Source organism: Plecotus auritus (genome assembly GCF_963455305.1).
Source record: "Plecotus auritus genome assembly, chromosome: 1".
In the NCBI taxonomy this organism is placed as follows: Eukaryota; Metazoa; Chordata; class Mammalia; order Chiroptera; family Vespertilionidae; genus Plecotus; species Plecotus auritus.
The window spans coordinates 6875055-6895158 of NC_137770.1; the positions used below are offsets into that span (position 1 = coordinate 6875055).

A 20104-nucleotide genomic window follows, 5' to 3' on the forward strand; every position below is an offset into this window, starting at 1 on the left:
TTGGTAATATACCAGGCTCTGGGCTCTCAAAAAAGTCCTCCAGCTTTTTTGAAAAGTATGTATATAAGAATCTTTATGCTCTCAAACTATTAACTAGAATTGCCTTTTGTTAACATTATTTTAGGTTTTAGGGAACGCATGTGGTATGCTTAAGATCTTTAAAACTCTAGGTTGTTAGATTGAACCATGCAAACATTTTAATGTGTTTTTAATTTAGGTCTTGCTATCACAGATGAAATTTTGCTGAGTAAGGGAGAGTGGTCCAAACTTTTTGAAGCTCCAAACTTCTTTCAAAAGTACAAGTATGTATTTTAAGGCATGTCGGACATGTTGCTCTCTTAAGTAATGGTTCATATGTGCAGTCTCTTCTTGCTAGATGAATGTAGTTCTGAATTTTCCTTTAAACATCTTCTACAGTACTTGCCTGTCACAAAGGTTGCATTGTTTTTAGTTAAACCCCTTATATTTTTATCTGTCAAGGTAAAGTATGGCCCCAACAGTTTTGCTGCCTTCTGTAACCGGACTCCACATTTGTAGCAACTTCAATTTTGTAGATACTGTTAGTCCTCACCAAACCTCAAAATCTGTATACCCTGGCAAAGGAGTGAACTGCTAAAATTTGTAGTTAATATTCTCTATAAAGAAACCAAGTATTTTCAGCTATTTCTGGAAACTTATTAAGAGTCTCTATAACATAGGGAAAGCTAATAAAGTGTCATTATAGTTAAATGTTTTCAATAGTTACAGCATACAATTGGCCTACAGTTTTCCTCTAATGTTAATAAAGCCCCTTTAAGTATCTCCACAAATATTTTTTTTTGAATCTAGGTTGGGGTAATAGTTTTTACTAATGGTTTTAATATAATGGTTTAACACCTTAGTACAGGTTAAACGCCTGATTGTGTTGGTTTTGATGAAATTGTAAGTTACAATAAATCTTACTTTTAAAAAAATGGACTTGCACTTTTATTTGCCCTGAGCTGAAAACTTGCCAAAGTCCCACTTAAATTTTTTTCTTTAATGGTTGAAACTTTCCTGACCATTTGATTTTGTGGATTGTGTTTTGTAATCATCTAAGTAAGATTGCTTTATGCTATTTCCCCAATTAAAAACAAGAATGATGACCTTCATGATGTCTCTGTGTTTTGTTTCTGTATCTTTTGCATGAAATAGCAGTGATGGAGCCAGCTTCATTGTGTTCTGGGAGCACTACCTTGCCAGTAAACAGTTAAATAGCGTAACATTGAATGTTCTTGTTTATTACTTACTCCCCGTAAGTTGTGCTTTTCCTTTTGGCAGATAATTTTTGTTTGTTTTTTATTTGAAACAGTGTTTAGGGAGTACTTTTGAACATTTAAGCTAATGAACATATATTCTGATACTTGAAAAACTACATAATAGAGTACATAATTACTTGTGTGGAGAGTAATAAATTGGTTTTGTAGACAAGTAGCAACATCTCTTAATCCCTGAGAATCAAAGATGAAGCTAGGTTCATTCTTTTTCCTATCTCATTTCCTCATAGGATGAGAGGTGGGTAGAATGAAGTTCTTGAAAGTACTTAAATGTCTTTCTTTACTTTAGGAAAGATTACTGTTGAAATTGAACAAAGCTTGATAGTGTTATCCATTTGAATAAATTTGTATTACTAGAACTTGGAAGGTTTTTTTTTTTAAAAGCTTGCTTAATCTTGCTCTTCTAAACTTTTAGGCTGTCTTTTAATCTGTGCCAAATAGCATCTGTCAGCTCTTCAGTAGACTGATTAAAAGATTATAGATTCCTATATTTACTGAATTCTCTTGAAACAATCATTGTAGGTTATCACGAATGACTAAACTTAATTAGACATGAGGATATAGCAACAAATGGAGGAAATTATGTCAGGAAAAATAAAATTTCAGCTGTGAGTTCTTGGAAAACAGATTTGAAATAATGATAACGATGGGCTAATTTTGTCTATACCAAATTAAATTTCTTCAAAAAATTTTCTCAAATTTCTAGTAAATACTTTGATTAGACTTTAGAGGTATTTACAGATTTTAATTTATTTTTTTAAGAGGGAGAATCATTGATGTGAGCCATACCAATGAGTTGCCTCCGGGGCACACCCTGAGTGGGGACTGAACCTACAATCTGGACATGTGCTCTGATCAGAAATGGAACCTTCCAGTGGACAGGACAATACTCCAAATACATGAGCCACACAGGCTAGCCTTGACTTTGTCTTTTAACATATATGACCTACTCTAAAGATTGGCTGTACAACTGAATTGAAATTCTTAGTTTTCCCTTGAGTCAAAGTTGGTTAAACCTTATTTGAAGTATATCATGCAAGTATTTGTTACGTCTAAGATTTTAAATTGTGTAAAATACCTGCTTGCCATTCTTGGAAGGGAGAGAAGTGTGGAGGAAATTTTATTTGTCTTCTGAATACATCATTTTCCAGAAGAGATCAGTGGTCCTTGTGAAAGGGATAACATTGTGTTGTGAAATCTTAAAATAGTCCTGAGAAAAATTTTTTATGTTTTTCCTTAAGGGATACTCAAATTGACACTTAAGTAGCAATAAAATAAGTTATTATTGAATAGTAACTGTGAATACTTATTTTAGGTGTTTCATTTCACTAGGAAACAAGGAAGGGAAGATATAGGAAAAAAGCCAGAATGTTGTTTAAGGTGTAAGATTAATAATTTATAATTTCAAGGAGTACATATGTATAGAATACTTCAGCCTTAAAATGTTTTAAAAACTTTAAAAATAGTGAACTATAAGTCTTGGTCCAGAGTTACTTAAAGATGGAATAGCAAGAATTTTTGTCAAAGAGATAATTAAATTTTCACTCATATGAGCTGTGATCTACCCAGGTAAAATATTAATGAATGAAATAGGAAACCTACTTACAAGATACTTTTTAGGGGTAAATAGTTATTAAGTAATAATAGCAACTAAATTAAATGTTCTTAGGAATTTTTAAATAGGGTTTAATTCATTTGGAGCACAATTTTATACTTAAGTTTATTATGGGAAATAGATAAATTTTAAATTTGGAAAAATGTTAATTGCTATTACATTAATACTTGAAAGTGTCTCTGAAGGCATCTGAGGGCCTGAAGCCTGACAGAATGGAATAGGGGATTACATTTATTTTTTGAACAGCAGCAAAATAGTCTAAATTTAGTACTACCTGATCTTTGTGCTCTGGTAGGGATTTGAGGAACTGAACACCGATTCCGGTTTTTAAGACTTACACTGAGTTGGGGTTCTGTTCTTAGTTTCTTCCATGGGCAAGTCTTTGTTTTATAAATAAGTTCCTTGATGGCAAGTTATTTCTGTTAAACTTCATTATTGTATTTTGTATCTACCACTTTAAATTTGCTTAACACATTAAGTGCCCTGTCAGTCACCAGTGACTGACACTGTATTTTCCGTCCGGAAGACAAAACAGGCTGGCGCTTAACGTGCTAAATGTGGCTGAGTAAAGGACGTTTAACCTCAGCATACATATTTGTCAGTTATTCAACACTCTCACAAATGCATTTGTATTTAAACAATGTACAGAGTAGATACCCTCCCCCCATCTCATCAAGAACCTGAGTCGAACTCTTTAAACTTCAAAACATTAACCTTTGAATTGCTAACAAAATATGTTTAAATGAATTGTATATTTGCCTTAGTAAATAAAGAACATGGTACATTTTAGCTCTTGTTGAACACTCAGGTGGTCATTAAGAATATCCATTTTAATAGTGTGGTAAAGTGATTTAGAGATGGCGAGTTTTGTCCCTAAGCTAGGTGAACTCAGATAATTTTGTTTTTTTTTGAGTTTTTATGTATGTTTGCTTTTTATACTTTGTTGTCTCCTGTTATAAGTTGTTATACTTTGTCAGAGAGCTATCTGCCTTTCCCTGTTTCTGTTTTTTAAATCTGCTCGTTTTCAATTTCCTAGGGAACTGGAAATCAGGTTACTGATCTTGTTAGGATTTGTTTGACTTAAGAAAATTTAGGGCTCCTGAGAGTAGGGTTCTGTGTGCATAAAATGCATGAGCTTTTGAAAGTGCTTTCATGTGACTTATTTATTTGGGCCATCTGTGCTTGTTCTATATACAGTTGACCCTTGAGAAATGCAGGGGTTAGGGCACTAAAACCCCCACGCAGTTAAAGCCTTTGTGTAACTTTTGACTCCCCAAAGAGTTAACTCCTAATAGTGTGCTGTTGACTGGAAGTGCTATTGATAACGTCATTGAGAGACACAATTTGTATGTTATTTAAGTATTTCATACTTTGTCCTTACAATAAAGTAAGCTAGAGAAAAAATGTTATTAAAATCATAAGGAAAATGCATTTACAGTATTGAAAAAAAATCACATGTGAGTGGACCTGTGCAGTTCATACATACCTGTGTGGTTCAAGGGTCAGCTGTATTGGTTCGCTCCAAATAGTGCTGAACAAGTTAAACTGGGAAAGGAAGTATTAGTCTGTATGGATTTAGACTGCATATTCACATATCTAACTGTATGTTTTCATATGTATATGCATTACCTCTGTTACCGTTAATTTATACGTACTTGAGCTTAACTCATTTGAACTTCACAAGCCCTCCTCAGGTATTACCCATTGTACAAGTCTTAGGTCTGAGTTCCACAGCTATGGAAAATCAGAACTTTTTTTTCCCCAAATACTTCGTGAGCATAAATAATCAAATGGTCTGTTTTAAGGGAGTTTGGTTAAAATAAATGCTTAACTTTGCCAAATCTTCAGTAGCCCTTGCCTCTAAATATCTTCGGAGGGTGGGTGGCTAATTTGAACTAGGGCTGGTAGTAGTTTCTTTTCTGGATCGCAGGCATACATTTGCATCTGGCCAGAAATCTTATTTGTAAAATGTGAAAGATAACATAAAAGGTTCAGCCTTTTGAACGAATAAAATAATTTAAAATTTTTGGTCACGCTTAAACTGATAATGTTAGTTTGCTTTTTGAGGTAAAGTGAGAAGTTTGGCTTCCAGCACCTGTAAAATGGGTTCTGTAGGAGAGTGTATGGGACTGAACTTCCTTACTCTTATGAAATGGAATTGTATGAATTATGCTTCAGTTATAGTCTGTTTTAAAAATACTTAAAATAGTTATTTGGTCTTTTTTTTAAATATTTTTTTTATTGATTTCAGAGAGGAAGGAAGAGGGAGAGATAGAAATATCCGTGATTGGAGAGAATCATTCATTGGCTGCCTCTTGCATGCCCCCCACTGTGGATCGAGCCCGCAACCTGGGCATGTGCCCTTGACTGGAATCGAACCTGGCACCCTTCAGTCCACAGGCTGACGTCTGTCCACCGAGCCAAACCGGCTAGGGCTAGTTATTTGGTCTTGATGGTGTTTTCTAAAAACTTGCTCTTTCTAATTTTTTTTAATCCTCACTTGAGAATACTTATCCACTGATTTTTAGAGAGAGTGGAAGAGAGAGGGAAAGACAGAGAGAAACATTGATGTGTTTCTCTCACATCGATTGGTTGCCTTCTGCATGTGCCCTGACCAGGGTCTGGGCTGGGGAGTAGCCTGCAACTGAGGTACGTGCCCTTGACTGGAACTGAACCTGGGTCCCTTCAGTCTGCAGGCTGACGCTCTATCCATTGAGCCATACTGAGTAGGGTGCTTTTTCTCTTAATTTCAATGGAATTGGGATCTGCATAGAAATCAAATTTCCTCAATCCTCTTACCTTAGTGATGTCTGCTTCTTTGTTACAGAAACGTATACTGTTACTTGAAAAACGTCATGAGGCCTAACTTCAGTATTAATTAACTTGGCGTTGTTTTTGCTCCCTTTTATTTGAATTAAGCAGCATGATGTGTTTGATACTGCTTTTTGAAGATACTGATGTAATATGCAATTTTAGTGAACCTGTTTTTGTGGCTGCAACCTCGCTTGGTGCTTTATTTCCATTAAAATAACTTTGTTCTGATGCCCTGTATTTTAGTGAGCAGCCTTATAGGTAAAGTGCTCCACTTAGTCAGTGAACCAACTTATCAGTCAGTGTTTACTCAGCATTCTTGAGTTAAGCTGCTTTTGGGGTAATTATTCATAAAATAATAATGTCACAGAAGTATTAAACTTGCCAGTGGTTATAGCAACTTGGAAATTTAGCTTTTATTATTTCATGTACATTTTGAGATTGCAATTTCCCCCTCGCTAAGTTGATGCTGATACATAACTCATGAAGCTTATTATCTTATGGTATTAATATCCAGCACAAAGCACTTAAATTAAATAAATAGCATGTTGTCTTTATCTTCAAAGGCATTATATTGTACTTCTAGCAAGTGCACCAACAGAAAAACAACGCCTGGAATGGTAAGTACAAGATTAGACTTTACAGAAAAAATAAACTTCAAAATGAATCAGATAGCCACAGAACACAGTAGGAGAGGGGGTGAAACATCCAGTTTGGTTTTATTCGTAAACGGTGCTTTACTACTTACAATGGAAGTATAGGAATTTGGGGTTTTATATACAACTTCTGTTTGCTTTAAATCCATGTATAATACTGTTTGAAGTACGTAAAAAAAAGTGCTTTAATTTAGCATACTATTTTTTCCTTTAAATATCTGTGAGGATATGTTTTGTAATCGGCCTAGTTTAAAGTGTGGTTTGATTATCTTCTCCCCTGTTTTCTCTCCAGCATTTTTGGGTGGAGCATAAGGCTTTGTTTTACCTATGGGGGTCCAGACAGTTGAACTGCCCCCCTGTGTGTTTAAGTATGATCTTCAAAATACTGCTTTACATAAACATTTGGTTTTGTGTATTTTGTTTTATTTTTTAAATTGACAATTTTTATTAATACTAAGTGACATTTGTTTAGGGTGGGCTTGGTGGAATCGAAAATCCGAATCTTGGTTGGAAGTTTGGAGAAGAATGAATTTATTACACTGGCTCATGTGAATCCCCAGTCCTTTCCAGCGCCCAAAGAAAATCCTGACAAGTAAGCAGTCTTCTATTTTAATTTCCTCTTCCCATTTTTAACTTTTACTCAGAGAAGCATTTATAGGCAATTTTAAATAACTGGAGTCACTTTTATTGATTATATGTGGCTCAAAACCAATTTGAGATTTACAGTTTAGGTTTTCCTGATCAGAAACACTGAAGAGAAAAATTATTCCTAGAGAAAAACTACCACTGAAATACATTGTTTTCTCTGATAATTGTAATGATTAGGTGCTTATTAATGAATTAAGAGTTCATGTTCTGCAGATCTGCCTTTTAGCACTCTTTCTTAACATCTTTCTTGTTCTGTTTTGTGCAGTGGTTGTCAGAATAGCTATTATAGCAAACATCAGTCTTTGCATTTTATCTTAATTTTTAAAAGAGAATTTACTTGGATTTGACTTGTGAAATTCTGACTTGTATTCTGGAACATTGAGAAGATATGATAAAAGCAGGCTCACTTCATATTTTAAGGGTTTTTCATGGGTTAATTTCTGGTTTGATTGATGAGATTCTATATGTATTTTGTTGCATTTTGGAGAGTGAAGTGAGTTTTCATAATAAGCTTTTTAAAAACAGGATTAAAGAGAGATTGAAAATACAAATAATGGATCATTTAAGATTGTGTTTGTAATAGAATAGCTGTTATTCTGATTGCTTGTACAGATTATTGTCTTTTGCAGTCATGTAAAAGAGTGTGATTTGAGCTTTGTAGACATTTTTTTGTTGCTGCTGTCTTAATTATTGAAAGGCTACATGCTCCATTTAGTAGATATGTCATTAAATGTTCAAAGGTATGACGTACCCTTGTTCCGGTTACTATGCTGTAGTCAATTTCTGTTCATGTGGCCTTTTCAATTAAGTTTTAAAAGTTAAAGTAATATATTTTAAGTTCTAGTTAATTTTTTATTTCAAGGTTGTTTCACATTTTTCTACATTATGTTAATTCCGTTCCTTTGTTGGTTTGAACATAATTTTTCTTTGTTTACAGTGTCTCTGATACTTTAGGATCATCATTAAGAAAATTGGCTATCAGTACATAGATAATACAAGTATTTTTGTCCTAGTGCTCTGATGGTGTGTATATTAATACTTTGATGGTGTATATATTAGTAGAAAAGTAAAGGCAGGTTTCAGGGGAGGACTTTGAGTTTTAATGGAGTTTGGGCTTAGAACTTAATTTGCTTATACATTTGTATTTCAAGTCTTTCCATATACTTCACTTTGTTAACTATTTTTATGAAAGCTTGGTAAACTATATTAGTACTCTTCTTACTTTTCAGGGAAGAATTTCGCACGATGTGGGTGATTGGATTAGTGTTTAAAAAAACGGAAAACTCTGAAAATCTCAGTGTTGATCTCACCTATGATATTCAGTCCTTCACAGATACAGGTATAGCTCTACTTGGACAATCAAAACGTACTTGCATATTTGAATTTGTCTTCATATTTCATAGTGATATTTGTAATAAATACTAAAATTTCCTGGGAATAGTGATCATAAAAATCTTTTTTTTGGATTTATTATTAGTTTCCATTTTCTAATATATAAATGATTTTTTTTTTCTATTATGGTAGATCTAAAGTCAAACCATTTTAAATTTGATTTGTTCACAATTACTTACTAGAAACCACCTGAATATTTGATTGTTTAAAAGACCGACTCTGTGCCTGACTGCCTTAATAATCTTGCACCGTAGGAATTTCTGAAGCTAAACTTTGGTAACCTTGAGGAAATTTATCCTCTATGTCAAATATAGACTCAAGTGTTTATTCATGGGTGAGGGAGAGGGTGATTAGAGCTGCATTTCAGATTGGCCTGTACCCTGAGATATAACATAGTATATAGGTTAAAGTCCAAAAGGGAGATATAGTGGACAGAGCTAAGGCTGTATAAATGCACAGCTTTTCAAGGGAGTGGTGAGTATGTGTAGATACAATGATGAAAGGCATCTTTTTTAGGGACTAATTTTTCTTTTCAAACAACCTCCCCACCCCCATTTAAAAAACTCTAGTATGTGTCATTTTCACTGTCCTCAATGAAGAGTTCCCCCAAGGACATTCAGATTTAACATTAAAAGTTTTTTTACATCCTTAGAGAAGGAGAGACAACCATTTTTCTAATTTGCTAAAAAGTCAGTATCATACACTAAATGTAAAGGAGAAATAAAGGGAAAAGAATATGTATTTCAGTATGCAAATGCCTAGGTACAGTGACTATAAGATACACTGTACTCAGCTGATTACACCTATGTGTAGTCATTAGCAGTGTGACATCTGTGAATTCCTACTGATCCAGGTGTTACCTGTTGTGATTCAGTGACCAGCAGCATTGCAATTGGTGACATAATAAAAGTTAATGTTTTAAATTGAACAAAAGGTGATCTCTTGATATATGTGGTAGTTACATTCCTGGAAAATTCAGATTAAAAAAATTTTGGGGGGGGGGGGGTAAAATTGAGTTGAGTTTTTCAAATAATTGATAAGTATGTTTTTTATCTTTAGGAATGTAAGTAGGACATGGTCCAATTCTTCATTGTGAGGAACTCCCCACATTGAAGGATATTTAGTGTCCATATCAAGTAATAACCCTTAGTTATTGTGACAACAAAAGCACTCACACAGGCTTGTAGGATGTGATTTGGAGGGTGCTGATGACTATCTGCTGAGCACCACAGAAGTGTGTTTTTCCAAAGTAAAAATTCTGATGTCACCTTAAACCATTTGTGAACTAACAAATCATGTAGAGATAAGTGAATTAGAAAACTTGTTTTGTACTTTACATCTAAGTTGAGCTGTTTATCAAAGATTGTATGAATGAACTGTCAAGATTTTCAAGGCACTTTCAGGTATTTTTGGGTAGCAAATATTTAGTTGTCCTGTATCTTGAACATTTTAATGAATACTTTGTGAGATTTTTTAAAAATAAAACAAATTTAACTTGTTCAAAACCCAAAATGTTATCTCCACTCTCTTCCAACTTTTCCATATGGTTTTTTGTCTCAAGTTTTGGCAACTGTTTTCTTGTAGTTGTTCAAGCTAAAAATCTTGGAGTCCTCCTCTCTTGTTTTTCTCAGCTAGTAAGTCCTCAGTGTCATCGATAGATTCTTGGAAACTGTGACTTTAAGCGAAACGATATATATAACAAAACCGGTTTTACCATAGGCTAATTGATACACACATGAGTTAAGTTCGTACTGCATAGTTCTGGTTTCAGAGTCATCACCAAATTTCTAAATAAAGATCCCAAAACACTTACAGTCTTGAACATTGAAATAAATGTGAGCTATACATAACATTTAAGGAAGATTAATAAAAAGTAGTGAGATAATTATTTCCACTTAATCCAATTCAAGGTGACTCGTGGCTGGAGCCTCTCCTGGTAGCTCAGGGTACCAGGTGGGACCCACCTGGAGGATACCCTTCTAGTGCAGGGCACACTCACACTCACTGAGACTGGGACAGTTAGACACGCCAGTTCACCTAACTTAACTGTACCGCTCTGGGATGTGGGGACTCCGGAGTTCCTGGGGGAGACATGAGGAGAAGGTGCAGACTCCACACAGGCAGCAATCCTGGCCAGGAATCACCTCCCCTCCCCTTTTACCAGTGGTATCATGAAACGACGTTTGAGGAACTGCTGTGCTTGATATAAATCCATCAAAAAAAATTTTTTGCCTCTGCTTTCAGAATATATGGCGATTTCTGCTGCTGTCAGCCTAGTCTGGGTCACACTTACCACTTACTGCTGTTGCTGTCAGATCCTTGTACTGCCCTTGCCCACCTTCAGCTATTTCAGTCAATGTCCAAAGCATGTCTCGCCTGTTCAAAACCTGGAATGGCTATCCATGCCGCCTGGAATAAAATCCAAGTCTTTACTGTGGTTTACAAGCCTTTACCTGATCCGACCTCTCCTTATGTCTGACCTCATTTTTTAGTATAAGTTCAGAATTCTTTATCCATCTGTCTTGGAGCCAGAAAGTAATAAAGTTAGTGTCATTCCAGGGCCTGGAGCAACATTTTTAGCCAAAGAATTTCTACAGGGAACTGTTGGCTAGTCACAGTGAGCACTGGTGGAGATCAAACAACCACAAATAGATCAGGTCAGGGTTTGTTGCCAGACGAGTTTTGGCGCCAATCTTATGAAAAACTTCTGTGTTGGGTGGGAGTTTTTGGGATTTTAGAATTAGATAAAGGATTACTGATCTCTACTTTTCCTCCTTCCCTGTGGCCTTTTTGTTGTTCCTCGAACATTCCAGGTATGCTCTCCACTCAGGACATTTTGTCCTTGATGTTTGCTCTTCCTGGAATGCTATTCCACCAGGTACTGTCAGATCACTTCCTCACTCTCATTTAAGTCTCCACTCCATGTAATCTTAGTTTCCAGGCTGAGCTGCTTTTCTTCCTACCCAGTTTTTTCCATAGCACCTATCACCATCTGATAAGAAATAGTTGACTTTTGAGCAACACAGGTTTGCATTGAGCTGGTCCACTTACACGGTAAAGATCACTTGCCACCACACAGTTCAAACCCATGTTCAAGAGGCCACTCCGTGGTTGGGGATCCACGTGTGGAGGGCCAGCTAGAGTTCTCTTTGTATTTTTGACTTCTGGGAGGTCACTGCACCTAACCCCTATGTTCAAAGGATAACTTTTTAATTTTTTCCCCCGTTTATTACATTTTTCCTACTGGAATGTAGACTCTGAAATTATTTTAGTCTCTTATTCCCTGCTATGCCCTGTGTCTAGAGCAGTGTGATACGTATAGCCACTCCATAATTATTTGTTGTTGAACTCAGTGAATGAATTTTTCCATTTTTGGAACCCTCTGAAACGAAATTATTTGGATTTATTTATTTTTAGCATATTATTTTGTTCCTATGACCTCTGTTATTTGAGTTATTTCTGTAATAGAAAATGTTACTACTTGTCTTAAAATTTGATCTTGCAGATTCTTGAAAAGGTATCTTTAGGTATATTTAAATAAGTTTGACTTTGTTTTGCTGAATTTGTTACATACTTAGATTAGAATTTAAAATTTTACTGGTAGCATTAAAGGGTATAGGCTTAAGAACCTCTTTTTCTCCAATTCCACTGTTTCTTAAAGAGTGACTCTTTAAAGTTACCACTTTAAGAGTTTTTGCACTGGAAGAATTCATATACTTCTTGTTTTTTTGTTTGTTTGTTTTTCATTTTGTAAACCTTCTGGTAAAAGGACTTAGTTTGCTCAGGCAGTGAATTGTCAGAGTGGAGATAGGTTTTCACCTGATGATTTTATACATGTGAAGTATTGCTGTATAAAGGATGATCCCTGCTTAGAATAGCCTCTCCTGGATGAGTTGAACTGCGTTATTACAATGTTTTTATTTCTTGTAACAATTTCCTAATTGTGTAGTTTATAGGCAAGCAATAAACAGCAAGATGTTTGAGGTGGACATGAAAATTGCTGCAATGCATGTAAAAAGAAAGCAACTCCATGAACTACTACCTAATCATGTGCTTCAGAAAAAGAAAAAGGTAAATTTAAAAAGTACTCACAAAAGTATGTGTCCAGGCTATCAGAACTTCAAAACTATAGGCTCAGTGAATAAGTTATATTTGAAATAGTCACAGCATTTAAGAATTTTGTTAAGTGGAGCAGTTGCATTATATGAAATCTTTTTCCTCACCAGGTTTCTTGCACACACTTGCTTCAGACTTTAGATAGATTAGTGGGGATGCTTTGTATCCTTATTTTATATATACTTACATTCTCTTCAAAATCTTTTCTTAGCCATTTAATATTCCACATAAGTATTTTCCATTTTTTAAAAAAGTAAACAAATTCAATTAGGTATTCTGTAGCTCAAGTAAATTAGATGATTTTTTTCCAGAATACTCTCAGCCTCAGTGTTCACTTGAAAATGGCTCTATTTTGGTAAGAATTATACATGTATTTATTTTATTTAAATTTTTAAAGTTATTAAAGATAAAGATCACTAACAGAGGTCACCAGAGTTAATGTTTTATATTACGTTATTATTAGTGCTTCCTGTTGAGTAACTTAGCTTTTTTATTATTTGGACTTACCATAGAGGACATATTGGGATTTTAGTTCAGAGATATTTGCTTACGTGGTTTCAAAAATAAATGACTTATTCCTATAATGGAATACTTGAACAGAGCTGTGAAAATAAATGAACTACAGCTACATATTATGTTGAGTTAAAAAGGTACAGATGAGTATGTACCATTTGGTACATTTATATGAAGTTTACAAGTTTAAAAAATGTAAAACCACATATGATTTTTTAAAAAATATTTTTACTGATTTCAGAGAGGAAGGGAGTGGGAGATAGAGATAGAAACATCAATGATGAGAGAGAATCATTGATTGGCTGCCTCCTGCATGCCCCTTACTGGGGATCAAACCCGGGACCCTTCAGTTCCCAGGCCGATGCTCTATCCACTGAGCCAAACCAGCTAGGTCAAAACCATATATGGTTTAAAAGAGAATCTACACTAATAAAAGAGAAATATGCAAATTGACTGTACCTCTGCGACTCCCACCAGTCAATCAGGAGTGAGTATGCAGATGAACCCAACAAACACGGCGGGTTAATTTGCATACACAGGTGCGAGTGGCTGGGGGTGGGGCGGCTGCTTGAGCACGCCGGCACCAAGTGGCCTGCATCCCGGGGACAGGTGTCCTTGGAACCCAGGCCTCTCTGAGCCTATAGGCCCGCGCATAGGCTCGGAGCAGTCGGGGCCCTGGAACAACCCCCGGCCACTCTGGGCCTATGTGTGCAGGCGCGGAGCAGCCGGGGGCAGGGTGGCCGCTTACATGTGCACCGGTGCCAAGCGGCCTGTGTCCCAGGGACAGGCATCCTTGGGAGCCAGGCCGCTTTGAGCCTGTAGGCCTGTGCGTAGGCCTGGAGTAACCGGGGTCCTGGAACGACCCCGGCCACTTAGGGCCTACGCATGCAGGTGCGGAGCAGCTGGGGGCAGGGCGGGAACATCCCCGGGACTCGGGCGTTCTGAGCCAGCGCGCGCAAGCTGCCAGGGGTGGGGCGGGTACATCCCTTGTAGCGAGCAAGCAGACAGCAGGGCCCTGCTTGCCCCTGGCCGTGGCAGCGAGGGGCAAGCAGTCCCCCGCAGGGCCCCTACAGAGAGCAGACACCAGGGCCTGCGTCAAGCAGGCAGGTCCGCAGAGAACAGAGAACCACAGGGAGCAGGCCTAAGCAGTCAGTAGGATATCCCCTTAGGGCTTCCAGATTGGAGAGGGTGCAGGTCAGGCTGAGGGGCCCACCTCCCCCCAACCCCCTCCTCCCATGCACGAACTTTGTGCACCGGGCCCCTAGTATGAAATAAAAGTATATATTAGCGAACAATAACCACTGAATTCACCATATAATGGATGGTTAACTGGTGCTGGGGTTGGGAAAAGAGGAATAAGGTGCTTATTTATATACATAGTGATTTCTCTAGTTCTAAATTAAAAATTAGAGTATATATGCACACACGTGCACATACACATGTATGGAATATGAGTTTTTGTCAACAATGCAAATTATTTCCATTAAAATGTTTCTGTAGGTAAGTGAACACTGAGGCTGAGAGTATTCTGGAAAGAAAAAAGCTGAAGAAGTAATTTGGCATTATAATAGCATTAGTTACTGAAATGGAAATCTTAAGTCACTTAGAAATCAACTTTCATTCATAGAACCACTTACAGTTTTTTAGTTTTCTTTTGTTTTTCCTATATTAAGTTACTGTCTTTGAGTGCTTTGCTTTTTAAGAAGCAGGGCCACCATTAGGATTTACATGTGGGTATAAAGTTTAGGTTTCAGAAAATTATTCTTTTCCATAGGACAATTTACACTATTAAATTACCATGTTGAAATCCTAAGTTACCTTAGAGCAGTGGTCGGCAAACTCATTAGTCAACAGAGCCAAATATCAACAGTACGACTAAAATTTCTTTTGAGAGCCAAAGTTTTTAAACTTCTTCTAATGCCACTTCTTCAAAATAGACTCGCCCAGGCTGTGGTATTTTGTGGAAGAGCCACACTCAAGGGGCCAAAGAGCTGCATGTGGCTCGCGAGCCGCAGTTTGCCGACACTGCCTTAGAGCATTAAGGAATCCTTTGCTTTGGAGAGGCTCATTGATTTACAAATATAATAAAGTTTATTGTAGAATAATTTAAAAATCTGTTAACAATTACTTCTAATCCCAATAGCTAGAGATATTCATTGTTAACATCGTGTTATTATTAGTAGACTTTTCTAATACATTTATGAATGTATATTTAAGCCCTCAGATTTAAGATTCATGTCGTTTCATGTACTTTTTAATTTGCAATGTGTTTTGTATTCAGTGTGTGTTTAATGTACCATTCCTTTCTCCTTATTTCTCCCACGGAAGAGCTATAGTTTGAAGGCTTCTTAGAAGTTAGGCGTACGTGTCGCTCAAATCTATGCCTTTTATAGTCAGCATCACAATTGTGATTTTCATAAATTTTGATTTGTACTTTTTAGTAGAAATCATATGTCAAGTAAAAGACATGTTCATGTTTCATAGATCTGGATGAAATACAGATGTATTTGATTGAATGTTTTATTGATTGCAGCATTCAACAGAAGGTGTCAGATTGACACCTCTGAATGAGAACAGCCTCGACTTGTCTATGGACAGTGATAACAGCATGTCTGTGCCTTCACCTACTAGTGCTATGAAGACCAGTCCATTGAACAGTTCTGGCAGCTCTCAGGGGTAAGGGAAGCAAGGGAATGGAAGTGTAGTGGCTATTTATAAACACATTCGATTGTTCTTAAAGTCATCTATTTAGAATATTAATTTTATTCCATCTTACAGTATTTTTAAAATAGCCATTTGACTCTTAGTTTTGCGGAAAGTAATTTGTCCTACCGTGTCATACTTGTGTTCCATATGTGTTAATACAAATATGACTGTTTGTGCCATAATCTTTTCAATTTCATGTACTGAGATGCCTACTGCCTCCAGTGAGCAGTGTGGTGTGCTAAAGAGAACCGACAAGAGGGACAAAATTACCTTGCTGTCCTTGAGCTGCTTGTGCCTGTGTTGTGGGGGAACATATCTGTGAAATATTAGGGACCTTCTAAAGAAGGTGACGATCTATGTGGGCTGGTTTATGTTAGGGAAAACTTTTTGAAGGATTAAGTGACTCTTTAAAAACATTTTAAGTAGTTAAATGTTTTTATTATGAAAGAAATATATGGCTGTGGTAACAAAAATTAGAAAACAAAAGACCATATTTATATTTAACTTCTATAAGTGTATCCTACAGACTTTTTTTAAAAAATACATATATATATATATATATATATATATATATATAGATTGATTTCAGAGAGGAAGGGAGAGGGAGAGAAACATCAATGATGAGAGGTAATTATTGATTGGCATGCATGCCTCCTACTGGGGATCGAGCAGCAATCTGGGCATGTGCCCTGAGCTGGAATTGAACCAGTGACCTCTTGTTGCAGGTTAGGACGCTCAACCAAATGAGCCACACCAGCCAGGGCAGATAAGAACATTTTTTAAGAACCGTTCTAATAGGGTAGTCACTAGTCATGTGTGGCACTTTACATGTAATTAATATTAAATAAAGTTAAATGTTCTGTTTCTCACTGCCCATATTTCATTTGTGTAGTGACTACCATATGAGATAGCGTAGATAAAGGACATTGTTATAGAAAGTTCTATGGGATACTAATGTGTATATCTGAGAAGTAAATCTGAACAATCCTTTAGAAAATAATTTCACAAAATTTTGTGACTGGATTTTATGCTTCTCTGTTTACTTGTCAACGTTTTTAAACAGCAGAAGCAGTCCTGCTCCAGCTGTGACAGCAGCATCTGTGACCAACGTCCAGGCCGCCGAAGTTCCTGCGCCACAAGTGGATTCCAGTGAAAGCTCAGGGGGCAAGGGAATTGGTTTGACAGGTTAGAGAATGCTTACGTTACATGGAGTTTCAGCCTCTGCTTTTTGTTTTTGGTTGTTCATCCTCACCCGAGGATATTTTTTCCATTGATTTTTTTTTTTTAGAGAGAGTGGAAAGGAGGGGGAGAGGGAAGCATCCATGTGAGAGAGACACATTGGTCAGTTGCTTCCCATCTGGGATCATACCTGCAGCCCAGGTAGCTGCCCTTGATGGGGAATTGAACCCACGACCTTTTGGTACACAGGCTGACCCTCCAACCACTGAGCCACACCGGACTCAGCCTTCGTTTTGAAAGATGGCTTTATTTGTTAATTAAGTAGTTTGAATTCAGTTTTTAATGCCATTTTAATATTTGCATGTAGAGTTATCAGTGATACCAAATCTAGAGAAATAAAGCTTTATTTGTACCTTGATGTTGATGATTTAATTTTTATGTATTAATGTTTACTTATTACTTAGGTACATCGAGCGAAAGCATTCCTCAAACTGCCACACAGCCAGCCATTTCATCACCACCAAAGCCTGCGGTCTCCAGAGTGGTTTCTGCAACACGCCTGGTCAACCCACCACCACGACCTTCAGGAAATGCAGCAACAAAAACACCTAATCCCACAGGAGGGGTCAAGAGGAAATCCTCACCGCACAGAGAAGAAAGTCCCAAGAAAACCAAAACAGAAGAGGTACCTATATATTAGTCACCCATGAGAACACCAGCTTAACTATTTGAAAATCCAGCGAAAGAAAGTCTTTGTGAGCCAAAAATGAGAAGCAGGAAGGAGGAAAGCTTGTAGGAAATGTTTAGGGAGTGTTGCCTCTTCCTAAAGCTGTGCCTCTCATTCCAGCTTCTGTAGCAGGTCTAGTTCTAACGACTGAGCATGGACTTACATGGCACCTTCATTTATTGCTCTCATACAGCTGGCTTTTATGGGTACTGATTTAAAAAAATATATACACACACACATACATACATACATACATATATATATACATATATATATATATGTATATATATATATATATATATATATATATATATATATATATATATATATATATATGTATTGCTTTCAGTGAGGAAGGGGGAGAGAGCGAGATAGAAATATCAAGGATGAGAATTATTGATTGGTTGCCTCCTGCACGCCCCCCACTGGGGATTGAGCCCACAACAACCTGGGCATCAAAACATGACCTTCTGGTTCATAGGTTGACGCTCAACTACTGAGCCACTCTGGCTGGGCATGGCTACTGACTTTTTCATAGCTCTTTTGGACATAGTTTTTGTTGCTTGATCCCAGTGGAATTTTGGAGTTTTTACACTACACTTGATAAGGATGCGAGTGGTTCTAAGGGAATTTCCTAATGGAATGACTGACCAAAGTTGTAAAGTCAGATTAGTTTGGGGGCCTTGAATGATTATTTTCTCTTAACTCTTTAGGAAATTTTCTAGCAATACGAACTTTTTATAGTGAACGGTTTATCTCGTCAAGAGTCTCAGATAGCTTTAAGAAAACCGTTAAAAGTATACATTGATTTTAAGTGTGTACCTTAGGCTAGAAATAGCCTTGTTACACAATTTCATTGATCCCTGGAGTGACTCTCGTGTTGTCTCCTGTTAGTGAGGCAAACGTTGCCAGAGAGGTGACAGTTCAAATGTTTTATTCTCTAGGTTATTCCCAAGTTTTTTTGTTATTGTTTTAGGAAATAGTCACTATTAATGAAATATGAATAATTTGATGAATTTTGTCACTCTTATGATTCTGTGAATGAAAAATGGTTACAGTATATTTTAAAATGTGTATTCTGAAAACCCATCTGTGTCTGTTTAATGAACTCCAAAAGCAGTGGTTTTCAACCCTGACTGTACATCAGAATTACTTTTTCAGGTTTTTTGTTTGTTTTTTCTTACCAGAATTTAGGGCCTTCTCTAAAATACCGTCAGAAACTCTCCAGGAGTGTAGGCCTGGGAATTTCTTCTTCCTTTTTTTTTACAATAAGGAAATATTCATTAATGTTCCTGTGTAAAACTTAATTTTTTTTAAAAAAAGAAAGAACTACCACCAGAAGGGGATTGGTTTAGTCCAGTGGTCGCTGACCTTTCGGACCTCATGGACCACCAGTGTTCCTCAGGCCACCGGTTGGCAGCCACTGGATTAGTCCATCCCTTCCTCAGTCACCTGCTTCCCACCTCTTCCAGCCGCTCTATAAAACATTTTGGAGGCAGGGGCTGGTGGGGAAGCAGCCAGCCGGAGCCCCTGGGAACTTCTGAAAAGCCCCATGCTCCTGGATTGTGTTGTGCATCTATCAAAGAATGGCCTGGTGTGGGTGTGAGTCCACAGTTTGTCTGTTGTTTGGTGGTGTCAGAGCATTTCAGAATTCACATTTCTTTTTCCTTAGTAAAGTATGTTCAAGCATAGCTCTAGACACTCCATTTCCTTCATGTTAATTGGTTAATTTTTTAATGATTCTCTGTGAGCTCTAACCAAATGTGTACCAGCACAATATTTGCTCTTACATTGCTGGAAAACACTTACGTTTCATGTCTAGTTTAGGGAAGTAATAGGAATGTAGAGTTTTTAAAATTTTAAACGTGCACACAAGGGAATCATTTCATGTATCCATGTACCCACCATGCAGCTTCAGGTATGAGCACCTGGCCAATCCCTGCACCCTTAGCTCTTTCAGCCTTTTCCACTTCCTCCAAACATCATTTCATTAGTTTTTTTAAACTCTTCTATCTAAAAGATAATGGTTACAAAAAAGAAAGTATAACAAAGTAAGTGTAACCCACTTAGAAAAAAAATCAACAATTCATTAATATTAAATATCTAGTCAGTGCCCATAGATCCCTGATTGTGTCATTTCTTTGTGTTTTTTTAAAGTCTTTATTTGTCCAAATCCTATATAATAAAAGGCTAATATGCAAATTCACCAAACGGCGGAACAACCGGTCGCTATGACACGCACTGACCACCAGGGGGCGGACTCTGAAGGCAGGAGCTGCCCCCTGGTGGTCAGTGCGCTCCCACAGGGGGAGCGCCGCTCAGTCAGACATTTCCCCGAGGGCTCCCGGAGTGCGAGAGGGCACAGGCCTGCCAGCCTGAGCCTCTCCCCCACCCCCCCTTCAGTGCACAAATGTGCACCGGCCCTCTAGTCTATAAGATCCTTGTT

General features: G+C 37.1%; 1 protein-coding gene across 2 annotated transcripts in view; it reads left to right on the plus strand.

The window, feature by feature from the left end:
* Positions 1–20104, plus strand: part of PAPOLA (poly(A) polymerase alpha) — a 58538-nt gene that overhangs the window by 30444 nt on the left and 7990 nt on the right. For both annotated transcript variants that reach the window (XM_080684749.1, XM_080684750.1), the window contains exons 12-19: positions 218–302; positions 6288–6341; positions 6850–6969; positions 8255–8364; positions 12367–12488; positions 15580–15722; positions 16816–16937; positions 17396–17616. In XM_080684749.1, the coding sequence (XP_080540875.1) occupies positions 218–302; positions 6288–6341; positions 6850–6969; positions 8255–8364; positions 12367–12488; positions 15580–15722; positions 16816–16937; positions 17396–17616 (977 nt within the window). The remainder of the gene's footprint in view (positions 1–217; positions 303–6287; positions 6342–6849; positions 6970–8254; positions 8365–12366; positions 12489–15579; positions 15723–16815; positions 16938–17395; positions 17617–20104) is intronic.